At 38.1% G+C, this 13,390-nt stretch overlaps 3 protein-coding genes across 4 annotated transcripts in view; 1 reads left to right on the top strand and 2 right to left on the bottom strand.

Annotated features, from left to right (window-relative positions):
* The window catches only part of cdc42se2 (CDC42 small effector 2), a 45,437-nt gene extending 43,757 nt beyond the window's left edge, over positions 1-1,680 (bottom strand). Inside the window, exon 1 of the mRNA XM_066711373.1 lies at positions 1,457-1,680. The gene's annotated coding sequence lies outside the window, so the exon portion shown is untranslated. The remainder of the gene's footprint in view (positions 1-1,456) is intronic.
* Positions 1,681-4,906: 3,226 nt separating this feature from the next.
* lyrm7 (LYR motif containing 7) lies at positions 4,907-7,975 on the bottom strand. Its single transcript, XM_066711372.1, has 5 exons — positions 7,870-7,975; positions 7,635-7,707; positions 7,374-7,444; positions 7,177-7,258; positions 4,907-6,539 (listed from the first exon to the last, which is right to left on the bottom strand). The coding sequence occupies exons 1-5, from the start codon at positions 7,885-7,887 to the stop codon at positions 6,466-6,468; spliced, it is 318 nt and encodes a 105-aa protein (XP_066567469.1). The 5' UTR covers positions 7,888-7,975; the 3' UTR covers positions 4,907-6,465.
* Positions 7,976-8,424: 449 nt separating this feature from the next.
* Positions 8,425-12,214, top strand: hint1 (histidine triad nucleotide binding protein 1). 2 transcript variants are annotated; one of them, XM_066711371.1, is made up of 3 exons: positions 8,425-8,615; positions 9,110-9,214; positions 10,523-10,836. In XM_066711371.1, the coding sequence occupies exons 1-3, from the start codon at positions 8,505-8,507 to the stop codon at positions 10,685-10,687; spliced, it is 381 nt and encodes a 126-aa protein (XP_066567468.1). In that variant the 5' UTR covers positions 8,425-8,504; the 3' UTR covers positions 10,688-10,836. The 2 variants fall into 2 exon arrangements, with proteins under 2 accessions (XP_066567468.1, XP_066567466.1); XM_066711369.1 differs by lacking the exon at positions 10,523-10,836 and adding an exon at positions 11,913-12,214 and having other exon boundaries at positions 8,426-8,615.
* Positions 12,215-13,390: the final 1,176 nt, after the last annotated feature.

The following is a 13,390-nucleotide window of genomic DNA, read 5'->3' as shown; positions in this document are numbered from 1 at the left end:
CAAAAAGGAAACACTATAGCGATTCCCACCCCACAGAGAAGCATTTGATTACTAGAATGTCTATATCCAACATACAGCAGGACTTGAAACCTGAAACTCCTCAGGATAACTTAACTCTTGGTGTCACTCATTGCCATTTGGGGTAGTAGTACAGATGGCTGTCAAAACTAATGAGGCGAACAAACAATACAACTTCCCATAATAAACCTGTCACTTCCTTCTCCTGGTTTGGGCTCTGTGCAGACAAATCAAAGATGTATTTTGAAAACAAATACTCTCAAGCACAGTGTCAAGAATAGACACTTCAATCCCAAATGACAATCCAAATCCGAAGGAAGTTCAAATCGAAGGCTGTTTAAATGTATATCTGTAGATCGGACTGTTCTTGAAATAAAAATCACACAAAGGATACTGTTTCACATATCATGCACATGATTCATATATTAAAAGGTAGCCTGTTTTTTTTGGCTAACACTGGTCTCTGTGACACCTGCCTTCCAAGGTATTCATTAAAATATTGAACAATTTGCATGCTTTGACATTTTTTCAGCTCTGTAGACCTAAATTGAGTAAGGAGGCAAATGTGCATAACTGAGAATAGGCAAATAATTAGAATAATAACAATAGCCACATCAATGACTTGATTAACCAGTTTAATCGCTTCATAAGCTACAGGAATGTCAATCAATCGCTAAGACAGCGGTCATGATGTAGTTGCCCAGGACAGTGTTATGAATATATACATGTGGGAAGTAATCCTGTTATTTTCATGCTTATCTCTGCAAAGCAGCTCTGTGAATGAATGGCTCTCGGGGTGCTTCATTTTAAAACAGCCCACGATGCTGCTGCTGCTGATGCATCTGACCGAAAAGTATCTGCTGAAATAAAATGGGAAAACCAAAACCGAAATCCATTTCTGTGCAATAAGGGAGCCGAGAAGAAGGAAGGATTCCCACATGACGTCACAGCACTTGGGTGACCGCATTGTTGTACAGCGGGCGGAATTAATCTATTTTTTAATTTGTTTGGAAAATGCAGGGGACAGGGCATCGGCAATGGGTCTCTGCCCTTCATTGTGTTTATTGTCCACGGCCAACAACATGCACATTTGAGACGGACTCACATCAAATGAATGAATGAATGAATGAACGAATGAATGAATGAAAAGGGCGAATAAAAACACATCACGGTCCCTAATAAAATCCGCCGTCGCGAGGTTAACATCCCTGTTCGGCGAATATGTTAATTCAATAAATCAGTGCATTACTGGCATCTATTGTTTTTTAATTGAGCTATAAATCGCTAATCGGAAATCCATACCGCATATGCATATCACATAAAGACATATACAACCCAGGTTCACATTAAAAAATATACATGCATTTAAATCTATACAATGAAAATCGTTTAAGCACGGAATTAATGAAATAAATAAATGCAGCACAGATTGTCTTACCGATACCCGCTTGCTTTCTGCTATTCCGATGCAATCCTTTCCTCCCAGATGCAGAAGAGATATATTTCTGGATTACAAGCCGGGCTGTTCCCAGGTGCTCCCCGGTGAAGGGCTGCCGAGAGGGGGAGAGAGACGCGGCGGTCGCGGAAGATGGCGACGCGGGGATGCGGGGGACCGAGGCGCTGCTGCTGCTGCTGCCGAGGCTCGGGCTGTTTGAACGGGAGAGATGGGGATCCGAGGGGCGGAGCCTGTCTCACACCCGGACACGCCCACACGACTCCCAAAGAGCTGCCGCGAAGGGAAACAGCGCCGCCGCAGGCCGACCCGGGCACTGCCACGCACGGTCAGCAGAGTGGAGATACTGAGGAGGAAAAACAGACAAACATTGGTTAAATAATGATTCAGCCACAGGTTCGCTGATTTATGTGTTTACTAAATCATTATGAATAACTGGAAAGACAAATAGTTGTAATGTACCAATAGTGCTGCTGTTACCACTTTTTTTGGGCAATGTGATCCAAAAAGTAATGTTGTGTGTCAGCATTCTGTCAATTCTGTCTTAGATATAATGTTTGCTTATTTAATATGTTTGTGTGCTCCTTATTAACTTAAAACAATTCAGATCAGATTCCAGTCCTGGGGGGGCATGGTGTCTACTGGTTTTTGCAACAGGAGCTCCCAATTACTAAATTAATGTCATTATTTACTGAGGCAGGCTTATCTTAAACTTTCAGACTATTTTTATAGCGGATACCTGATGATTTGCTGATGACTCGAGACATTGAACTCACAGAACATTTCAGCGTCTGGAGAGGAGTGTAAAATTCATCCAGTTAATTGTTTAATTAGACTAAAGGAGATGAAAGCTGGACAAGAAGAAGACCCAGAGACACTATGGCCCCCAAGACTGGAGTCTGACACCCCTGGTCTCTGCTGAATTTTATATCTGCAGCTAGTACAAAGGCAAAGCCAAAGCTCCCTCCATGGCTGATCAATTAATCCAGTAGTACCAGGGCAACGGATACAAAAATAAGCCATTCAAACACACATTGCCTTATCTATGCAATTTTGTATTCACCTACCTGGGACCATGCAGATTTTGTATTGTACTGTCAGGTCTGATACAATTGTACAGTGAGGACACGTCTCAAAGTTGGGGCTGCAATGAATGTAGCACTGAATATGACAGAATGAAGTATGCATTACACAGGTGATCTAGTTTTAATATTTTCAAGGCAGACTATGCATGTGCAATTCCAGCACATTTCTGTCATTATAAAGGGTGTTTGTATATGCTCTGTTCATCTAACTGAGAACTGGCTTTTTTAACATGTTCGTCCTGATGTCCAGCTGAGCTAAAATTGTTACATTGCATTCATATGATGGTCACGTGAAAAACAATTCTGCTTGATGCATCACAGAGACTGTCAGGCGTCATGTAGTAATATATTCCAAGAAGCATAAACTTTGATATCCTAAATTAGATTTTAAGAGCTGGTACCTACATAGTTTTAGTAAGGGATAGATCTTATCTGACTCAAAATGAAGACATGAAGAGAAAAAGAGAGCATAGATCACAGGATCAATTCAATTCAATTCAAGATTAGCAGCTGTAAACTGCTGCTGGGCACATAACAATGAAGTGCACTATTTTAGAAATATTTGTTTGCAACACTTTGTTAATGCTGATTGCCAAGGACACATATATAGTTAAGTTTGGAGTTGCCTCAGAAAATGGTTAGTCTTTTTTTTTTTTAAGGGATGGATATTGTTCAGTGTTTCAAACCAAAAACAGCAAACAAGAACCAACTGCATTGCCATGACTTATTAATGTAGTTATTCTGACCTTTTATCTATCCAGCCAACATTGATAGTGATTTAACTGCATGTGGTAAAACATTTGATGACATTAAGCTTCAGAACAAGGATTTGATTGGGGCTGCCCTAGTGAACTTTAAATCCCTGATGCTTCTTTTTTCTTGGAATTCCTGTCTGAGGAAAAAAAAGCATTTCACTTCTCAGAAGACACCATGGTCCTTCACACTTACCCAACAATATGTCTTCTTGTTTTGTGACACATTTATGATTTCAAATGAGTTAATTTAGATCTGGATCCTCTTAAGATCGCAACAAACAAACTGGCTATATGTAAATTATATAGAAATTAACATTTTTATGTTTGGGAGATAATAATTGTGTCATTTGTACAATTAATTAATCTGAATTAATACAATACAATTAATGTATTGGCATGCTTTTGAGTCAGGCCATTATTACAGAAAAAATATCTCAAAGATTGTGCAAATATACATAGTTTAATCAAGTATAATATCAATTCTGGTGTAAATAATGGATATATCTGTTATTCATTTAAACAACAAGTTACAAGTTATATAGAATCATGTTATTGTAGATGAACTTTTCAACAATTTAAGAGAGTGCTTAAGTATTTTGTCATCAGTACACCAGGATGATAGTTCAGATTTAGATTTAGAAGGTCTGTATAAATCCCTTTACACAATGGTTGTATATCGCTGACTTAGCAAATGCTGAACAAGATGCCAGAGTTTGACATATGCTGACTGGGGGAAAAAGGCAATTAATCAACAGTGGAAGAGGAACAAAATTCAGGCTAACTGAGGAACAGAAGATTGGAGTCCTTCTGATTCTAGTCTACAAAATACTGCACCGCAAATGACTTTCCTGCCTGCAGACTCATCTGGCCGCTGACCATAAATTACATCTGAAAGGTGATGGACAATAGAGCTGTAGTTGCACAACCCTGCTTAATGGATCAAATAAATGTTCTACTTTCAGATGCCTATACTAATGGAGCGACAAAGTTTGCGTCCTCATATTATGATATTTTTGCAATTTTTCATTTGTTTACAAAATCACTATCACAGCAAAGTAGCTTCTGGAAGGATTTACTTGGGTGGAAATAGCCAGGGAATTAAACAATGAAGCATATATTATTGAGACCATTAGGAAAGTATTTCAGACAGACGACTATTATTTTGATCATTAGTGAAGTATTTTGGACAGAGACACTGTTGCACACTTTTCCTGAACATTCTGCTTTACTGACTGATATTTCTAACCTCTGCCAATTGATGCTACCGATTTTATGTCCAAAACAGGATGTAAATTATCAGTTCAGCTTTTACATTAAAAAAAGCAAAAAAAAGAGGAAAACAGAATAATTATATTGATAATGAGGTCATTGAGAAGTTAATTAACTGGACACAACTCTTCGGTTGAGATCTCAAAGGGGAAAAGCAACTTCAGAGTAACATGTACAAAAATTAAACATTCATCAGATATTCTTAGCTATACTATGTCTGCTGAACTAACTGTAAGACCAAAGGACAGCTGTGAAAATAAACTGTGAACAGTAAAACAAGACTCAGACTGTAACTCTTAATATTTAACTGCATTACAAAACAAACATATAATTCAATCTTCACACTTTATTACTATGTAGTACAAATGTGTGATGTAAATATTAAAATAACACAGCAAAAGCAAGTTTGTAACATTTAGTTTGTTAATGACATGTTTGCATTGTACTGAAACAACCCAAATTATATATCTTTTCTGATTATAAACATTTCAAAAATATATGTATCAGTCATTTTTTAATGTATATTTTTGACTTATTTTTTTATTATACAGTAATTGCATCAGAGACACACCAACAATGAAGATTAGAGGCTTTGACAGTAACCCTGCAGTACGTGGCAACGGATCAAAACAGCATGTCTGGAAGATGACTCAAACTAGATATCTACAGAAACTATATTAAAGGAACTGAAGGGAGATAATCAGTTGCTGCAGTTAATTGAATGCATATGGTGCTGACTCTTACATCTTTATAAAGCCTGTTAAGATTTTCTTTAACAAAATTCTTTTTCACAGAGCTCATTGACTTAGACAAGCTTTCACACCGTTAAAACATGTTTCCAAAATCCCACAACTATGCACTATTGAAGACAAGGAGTCCCTTGGGAGAGGGATTGTTATAAAGTTAAACATTCAAATCTGCATCACATCATTTATTTAAAGTAAGTTGTTATATTTTATAACTATGACCAATCTTTTAACTGTAAGTTAAAAGATTGCACATAGTTATACACTACAAAAACAAACAGTGCCATGTTTTAAAACAAAACAACCCTTTTCACATTTTTAAATGACTTGTGGCCAAAATCTTGACATTCAATTTATAGAGCTCTGTCAAATTAAACTGATCAGTCCAATACAGTGGAGCAGCATTCATTTCGGCCCATCAACCTTGTGCCTGTGGTGCAGTATTAATAACAGCCTTCGAAAATTATAACACTCAGCCCACAGATACTGCTACATTTTACAACTTGAACTTAGTGTGGTGTTGCATACATATGATCTCCTTCCATATTGCCATTTATGTTATTTTGACATCCTTGTCAACACTGCCATCTAGCGTTCATCCAGCGTTAGAAATATACTGATCTTCAAAATGTATCCATCAGATGGATCCAGTGGGTTTTACAATATGTTCAGAAGACCATCTAGCTTTGTGAACTTAGAGAACCAAAAAATATATAATTTGAATGTATGTATATGATGTTTATGAATATATACAGTAAGCTGTATATGCAGGACTAATGGAAACACATCAATGTTTTCATTAATAAGACATTTATAAATACATCATTAGGAGAGACATTTACTTAGATTTAAAAAAAAACACCATCTGAATGGATAAATAGTACATTTTACACAGGATATTCACTTATATACATGTCATAATGAATATGCACGGTGCCTCAATCATTTATATCCAAAGAAAGGAGCTCCTTGTTCGGTCCACAGGGACAGCGTTCACTCCTTCTCTTCAGCGATGGAGAGCAACATCACCATGCTGACCAGTCAATATCATAACGGACTGTTTAAAAACAGAAAATGAAGGTTGATGCCACTTGAATATGGAAACCATCATAAAGTGTCTTAAAACACAAAGTTTGGATTTATGCCTCCTTCTTCCTGGGGTTATCACAATAAGGTACATTGTCCAACAGGAGCTCCTCTCTGGCACGAAGAGCTGGTGGAAGGAAAGAAAACAAAATATATACACACAGAAAACAAAACATCACATAATTAACCTCAAAATATATTCTATACCATGTTCACAACATTAAAATACATTACAACCGAGTGAAAACTTGCATTTTTAATTTGCTTAAATATGAAGGTCTATTATTCTCTCTAGAGACATTATTTATAATTCAATTGAAAAGGACACTAAAAATACAAGTAAATATATAGAAAAAAATTGAGACCACTCCAAATTCAGAAATCAAAGTTAAGTGGTCTCTTATTTTTTTCAGAGCTGTATGTATAATCATAATTTAGACTATGGTTTCCTTGCCATATACAAATTATGTTTCGGTGTTGGATATAGAAGATTTTTTCAATGTTTTTTATATATATCATGAAACCCTGCGTACTTATTTCACACTAGAAAAACATTATTGCTGACGTTCTAAGAAAAAAGTATGTAAGAAGTGTCAACAAGTCCTTCAAAGTTTGCTATTAAAATGTCTGTGTTTATACTAGATTTGCATTAAGCTCGATGTCTTCTAAAATGATTTAGATTAAATTATACAAACGTAGGCATTTAAATAAGATAATAACACAACTAACTATTCGTGTGTAACATTAAAGCTCATTTTACTTACTTATCCTGTTGTCTGCCGTATGAACTCCCTGGATTACAGTTTTGCGAAGTATGGTTTCCACATCTGAACCCATTTTAATCATCTGAAAAATGTTTTGGTTACATATCAAAATAAAACACTCAACACTTTCACAAAGTAGTTTTTCAACAGCTGTTGATCAGTGTCTTATTAGCGATCAGAAATTGTAAAACTAGTACCTGATTGATGTTTTCCACAGAAGTCTCATTTCTGTTCTTCTTGAATTCTTCGTTTATCTTTTGTCTGGCAGCTTTGAAGAAAGTTTTAAAGATTAAACTAGGATCTGCACAAACAGAGATTGAACTGAAACGCAGCAGAGATTTTTGACTGCAGCACTGTAACCAGTTTTCAGAAGTGTACATATTCTGCATAGACCAAAACAAACAAACAAACAGATAAATAACAGCATCATTTGCTTAAAGAGATCAGAATTACGATACCTGCTAAGGTGCTGGTGTCGTCTTTGAAGACATCCAGTCTTGCCCTGTGCAGTGTCTTGAACAGCCGCAGAACCTGCGTCAGGAACACAACAGCGTGTTAGAGTGGAAACAAGACCAGTGCTAACATAACTCACACATGCATTGTATACTAGTATTGCATCATTCAAATACAGTCCATTCCACAATAACAGACACAGGGAAGACGCCTATCGCATTGGCAAATACACACACTAACCTTCATGCGCGATTCCATGTTGAATTTTCTGCAGGTAATTCACGCCACTGCTTTCCCCGCCTCTTCCTGCTTCAGCGACCAATCAGAGAAACAGATGTTAAAGAATGACACTCGGTTACCGTAACGTGCAGAATATAAGCGTGACTTCAAAATATAATCTCTTGTAAAGAGCTCGTAACGTCATTACAAACTTACAACAGCTTTGTGAGAGCTTATAGCGTTACATAATATGCTTGAAAAGCTTGAATAATTAGATATATTTATATGAATGGAGGCGTGCTTTCTATTCAGAGAGTGCGCTTATACGGAGCTGCATCAAGTAGGGGCAGAACGAGCTGGATTGATGGGTACGTGCTCCAATCAGTGTAGAGAATGCTGACGGCGTATGTAGCGCCGAGCCAATCGTATGTCGAGGCCGAAATCAGAGCGGTCGCGTTCTTGTTGCGCAGACATCCGTCAGTTCTGCGAGGATCTGCGCCGCTCCGCCAATGGGAGAGCTGGGATTCTGCACATCTGCGCAGAACTGGGGAAAGCAGCGCAACAAGAACGCGACCGGAGGACGCTCGGCGCCTTGGCGGCAGTGCGAGGCAGCTCCGGGAGTCGAGGCGGAGGCACTGCGCGGCTGAGGGAGAGCGATGGCTGATGAAATCGCCAAGGCGCAGACGGCTCAGCCCGGAGGTGACACCATCTTCGGGAAAATCATCCGTAAAGAGATCCCTGCGAAAATATTCTATGAGGATGAGCAGGTGTGTGTGAACCTTATTCGTGTATATACTAGTGTGTCTGAACATACTCTGATGCTTGCATGGCAATACATTCTCCTAGATCTCGGTGATAATTGAAGTCTGTCAATAATGAGTAATTTCTCTAAAATAAATACGTTACATTTATAACTGTCACCTGTGACGTCATTGCGGCTGTCTGTGGATCCCATGAGGATTTTGCAGCGAAGGAGACTGCATGGCCTTGCAACTCGAGATAGGCCCAGTTATTTTATTACACTTGCAGATGCATGCCTTATATGTCACACTCGCAATCCCTTTAACCCTCTGCAGTTGTCATCTTAATATGACAGAGGGTGTGTTACCAAATACATTACATTATACTCAAATAAAATGTTGATTTACCTTCATTCTAACCGTCACTTTGCTGTATGTTACAGAACCGACCTGAAAAACTAGTAGTAATTATCAGAATGCTGAGCTAATTGTGATGTTGTTGTTGTCCTTTTGTGTTTCAGTGTATAGCCTTTCACGATATTGCACCTCAAGCACCCACACATTTCCTTGTGGTTCCCAAGAAGCCTATTCCCCAACTCTCCAAAGCGGAGGACAGTGATGCCGCTGTAAGTTAAATTGCATGAAGTCTTGGATTCGGCAGTTTCTCTCTCAAAACATACATTTACACCTAGCCTTTGTGGGGGCAGGTATAGACCTTCTCTATACAGTTGCTGCTACCATGCCTCAGTCAGGAATAGACTTTGCCTCGCTGGTTTACTGGACGTAGACCTGGGCTGCATCCAAACATTGACCCACCCACTGCAGCACTGGTCTCAAGTCCTGGCTTTGCATTTTGTGATCTGTCAGAGCTGTTTGATTTGGCTGTAGCCTTCGCAACTGTTTGAAAGACGCCGAGTTGGGTGTTTTTTGTATTACTGAAAATGTCAGATCCCACTTGTACCACTACATAATTTTTAATTTGATGGAAACAAATCTTAAATACCTTTTATTTAAGGAACATTAAAAACCCTTCGGGGGAAAAAAAAAAAATCAGATTTGTTTGAAACAGGATGGACTCAAAATTTAAACTGTACTTTTGGGGTAGATATGCTAAATTATATTTGTATTCTATTCTTTGTATGATGGACAGACTTAGGGTCAAAAGCATTTAAATACAAACTACTTAATGCTAAAATTGCACAAATGCAATTGTGATGTCTTCACTACCAAAAAAAAACCATACAGCTTCTACATGGGCCAGTGCCATGTTTGCATTTTTTTGCCATATTTACAATGCATTTTAAATATTCTGAAGCATTCCTATGATTTTAAATACAGATCCAAATAGTAGTAGTTCAGAATGTGTCTGGGGCTGATAAAACTGCTGAATAGGGGCCTATTGGAAGGGTGTGCTTTATGCTTCTGAACATCTGAAAGAAATCTGATTTTTGTCGGCAATGTTGCTTTGCCCGTTTCAAGTGTTTTTCGTGGTATTTCAGCATTTGTTCAGTTTGATGCTTGAATATGTTTAGAACAATGTTTCCTATTAATCAAATCTTTGAGCATATTATACACATGGCAGAGAGGAATTGGGTCACATTAAAAGCAGTGATAAACATACACATGCAGGTAGTCTCCAGATGGAGACCCCACATATATTGCCTTGTTTAGTGGCTAAAAAACTCAGCAGGGACATTTATATTACTGGCTGCTGGATAAAATTTGACGGGAAAGAAAGAATCGGGGATTGATTTAGGAAGGCGGTGATTTCCGGTAGCCTAATTTGATCAGCAGGGAGATGAATCGATTCTGAGGATTGTGAAATGAGTCAGTGGTTGTATGCATCGCACCCCGAATGCTTATTTTTGCCTTCGTCGTCAGGAGGAAGACAGGGAGGCGGTGTTTTCATTATTAGCGCACTCTTGTGTTTTCAGCTTCTTGGACACTTAATGATTGTGGCGAAGAAGTGTGCGGCTGAGGTGGGCCTGGCCAAAGGGTACCGACTGGTTCTGAACGATGGGCCGCACGGGGGACAGGAAGTGTTCCATCTACACATCCACGTTCTTGGAGGCCGTCAGCTGCACTGGCCCCCCGGTTGACCTCTGTGACAAAGATGACCTTTATGTTGAAAGAACCGATCATGCCAATCATCACTTGTGTCAAGAGCATGAATGTATGTGGCTTCTTAGTCACATCATCCTGTTTGATTAGTGGAAGCTAATGTCAAATAAAAACTCTTGAATCCGGAGTTGCGTCCCGTGTTTTGTACGCTGCTTTGTGTTTTTTGATTCTGTCAAGCAGTAAGAAGGTTTTCATGGTATTTTATGTCTTGGGTTACTCCAGGCAGGCAGTTTGTTTGGAATGGCGGCCATATTTTGATATTTTGCAGCAAATTAGTTTGTAGGAAATAGTTTTTCATCTTGGTCTAAAACCTGCAGTTAAAATTCTAGTATGTTTGGGTGTAACCAACTCTTACACTTCTTACGCTACAAATAGACTTTTTAGATTTTTGTTTTGATCTTTTTCCCTTCAGCACCTCAGTTCTCAGCACTAGTGAATCTTGTCTGCCAGCAGGGGCTGCTGTTTACTGCTGTTTAGAATATCCATTACCATGAGTTACGCTAGTATTGCAGAACTAAAGAGTAGTACTGTCAAAACAAAGTACAATCAAATCAATTCATTGTTCAACTTAAATTAAACATCCAAGAAGAGAAGAAGACTGAAATGTAGCCCAAGCTTTATTATTATTATTTTAAATTTCATTATGAAATGTCTATTTTGTGGTCCACAATGTTTTGCTTGTCACTAATGCTCTCTATTTTAACCTTGAAGAACTTCATATTTCACATTTTAAACATGAATGTTCTGTATATTTTATATTTTATATCCAAAAGCAAGTTTTAAGTGAATATATTTGCCAGACCAATTGTGCAATGCCTCCTGGGATCTTGTACCCAAGGCTGGCAATGGTACAGGCTGGATTTGAGAGCAGCTCATGCACTCTATAGGACTGGCGTGTTTTTACTGAGTGCACTGTTCTGCAGCTCTTGGAAAGAAACGATAACGCAGACTGAAGGCCAGTATAAGGACAAAATTGATTTTTACTATTTATTTTCAAGACCATAATAGATCCTGTGGAATTTTCTTTTAGGATATTATGACTATGGAAAATCTTCCTTTGAACAGATTAATACACACATATAGTAAGACAAAGTTTTAATATTAGGAAGCCATTTTGTAAGTTATTAGATTAATGGTTCTGTTACTCACGCCCAGACAGGTTCCTCTAAGCAAGTTGCTCTAAGCATACCTCTGTGTTTCCAGCTTCTTGGACACCTGATGATCGTGGCAAAGAAGTGCGCGGCAGATGTGGGCCTTCCCAATGGCTACCGGCTGGTTGTGAATGAGGGGCCCGACGGGGGGCAGACTGTGTACCACATTCACATCCATGTTGTTGGAGGCCGTCAGCTGGGTTGGCCTCCTGGTTAACCTGGCTGAAAAACTTCCCAGAAGGAGGAAAAAAAAAAACAGTAAATTCTTTTGTTAATGTTTAATGCCAGCTGTGTTAATCATTTGTGACTTTTCACTGGAAGAAACTACGACAAATAAAGACCTTTCAACCACTATTCTGCGTGAAGCAAGATTTGTGTGTGTATGTATTTATCTTGTTGTTTATATATAAAGTTTAACTTTAAACCATTTACTAATTAGGAAAAGGTCGTCTTAATCCCCATTTTGTGACTCCAATTCTGTCAGTGCTATATTAATACAAAATGTGGAAAATTAAATACATGGCAAAAGCAAGCCCTGGTAATCCCTCCTGGGTGTGATTACTCCTCTAAGCTCCTTACTGAAGTTGCTGCTAAATTATGACAGTTCCGCAGTACGATGCACTTCATTGCACACCTTTCAGACACAGCGCCCAGATTAAAGTGCATCATGAAATAAGACTTTTTCTTTATTTTGCATGAAGCTGTAGAATTGTGCCTCACGAGTTCAAATGTAATACATTTCAGCTACATTGAGGTGAAAGTGTGATTGTCGAAAAAGACATTTAATAACTACAACTTCCCAGGTCATATGCTATATTCCTTGTGTTCCTTTCCCATAAACCGTTTTATTACTCAAAACAAATGTCATTGTCTTTGCTCAAATTGCATTTAGAGTATAATATGTTTTTGCAGGATAGAATAAATCTGTTGTAGTTTGTCTATTGCTTATGAAGATGATTATGCGCAATTCAGTTTATTTCAAATGAAGAGCTGGAGATGTGAGTATGAGACCTCTTGGAAGAGCAGAAATAAAGTATTACTGAAGCTGTATTGTTGCCGCAAATATTGAAACCTTATTTATTTCCTGGAATATTGAATCATGTTTGATTTACTACAAGGATTATTGACAACATGTTTAGAGTGAATTTCACATAGGAAAATATAGTAGAAATTGATTGTGCATGTGACTATTATTAATAAAGGTACTGGTGCATATTTATATCAGGGAAGTAGTTTGTTTACAGTTATTCTCATTAGCAGCATGGCTTAAAGTGGAGGGTAATAATAGACTGGCACACTGGCAGGAGAGCTTGTTTCTTTTTAACCAGCAGTTGAATTTATAAGGATTTTCTCAATACCTACAAAACCTAATACCAAAACACCATTCGGGCTTGTTCCTTTCTCATATCTAGTGTCTTAACCATTAAATCAAAACTTTGACCCACCCGCTAATAAAAAACTGCAAACCTGTACATTATAGCAGTTACATTTATTATTAGACGAAAGTGGCATCATACTAAAAATGAAGCC

The sequence above is a fragment of the Amia ocellicauda genome, chromosome 8 (genome assembly GCF_036373705.1).
Source record: "Amia ocellicauda isolate fAmiCal2 chromosome 8, fAmiCal2.hap1, whole genome shotgun sequence".
Lineage (NCBI taxonomy): Eukaryota > Metazoa > Chordata > Actinopteri > Amiiformes > Amiidae > Amia > Amia ocellicauda.
This window is presented reverse-complemented; position numbering and strand designations above follow the sequence as displayed.

Excerpts from the sequence above, each read along its gene's own strand:
- hint1 (XM_066711369.1), top strand. The coding sequence starts at position 8,505 with ATGGCTGATGAAATCGCCAAGGCGCAGACGGCTCAGCCCGGAGGTGAC. Across the intron at positions 8,616-9,109 it reads TATTCTATGAGGATGAGCAG|TGTATAGCCTTTCACGATAT; the intron begins GTGTGTGTGAAC and ends TTTGTGTTTCAG. Across the intron at positions 9,215-11,912 it reads CGGAGGACAGTGATGCCGCT|CTTCTTGGACACCTGATGAT; the intron begins GTAAGTTAAATT and ends CTGTGTTTCCAG.
- lyrm7 (XM_066711372.1), bottom strand. Across the intron at positions 7,445-7,634 it reads CGACACCAGCACCTTAGCAG|CTGCCAGACAAAAGATAAAC; the intron begins GTATCGTAATTC and ends CTTTCTTCAAAG. Across the intron at positions 6,540-7,176 it reads TACGGCAGACAACAGGATAA|CTCTTCGTGCCAGAGAGGAG; the intron begins GTAAGTAAAATG and ends TCCTTCCACCAG.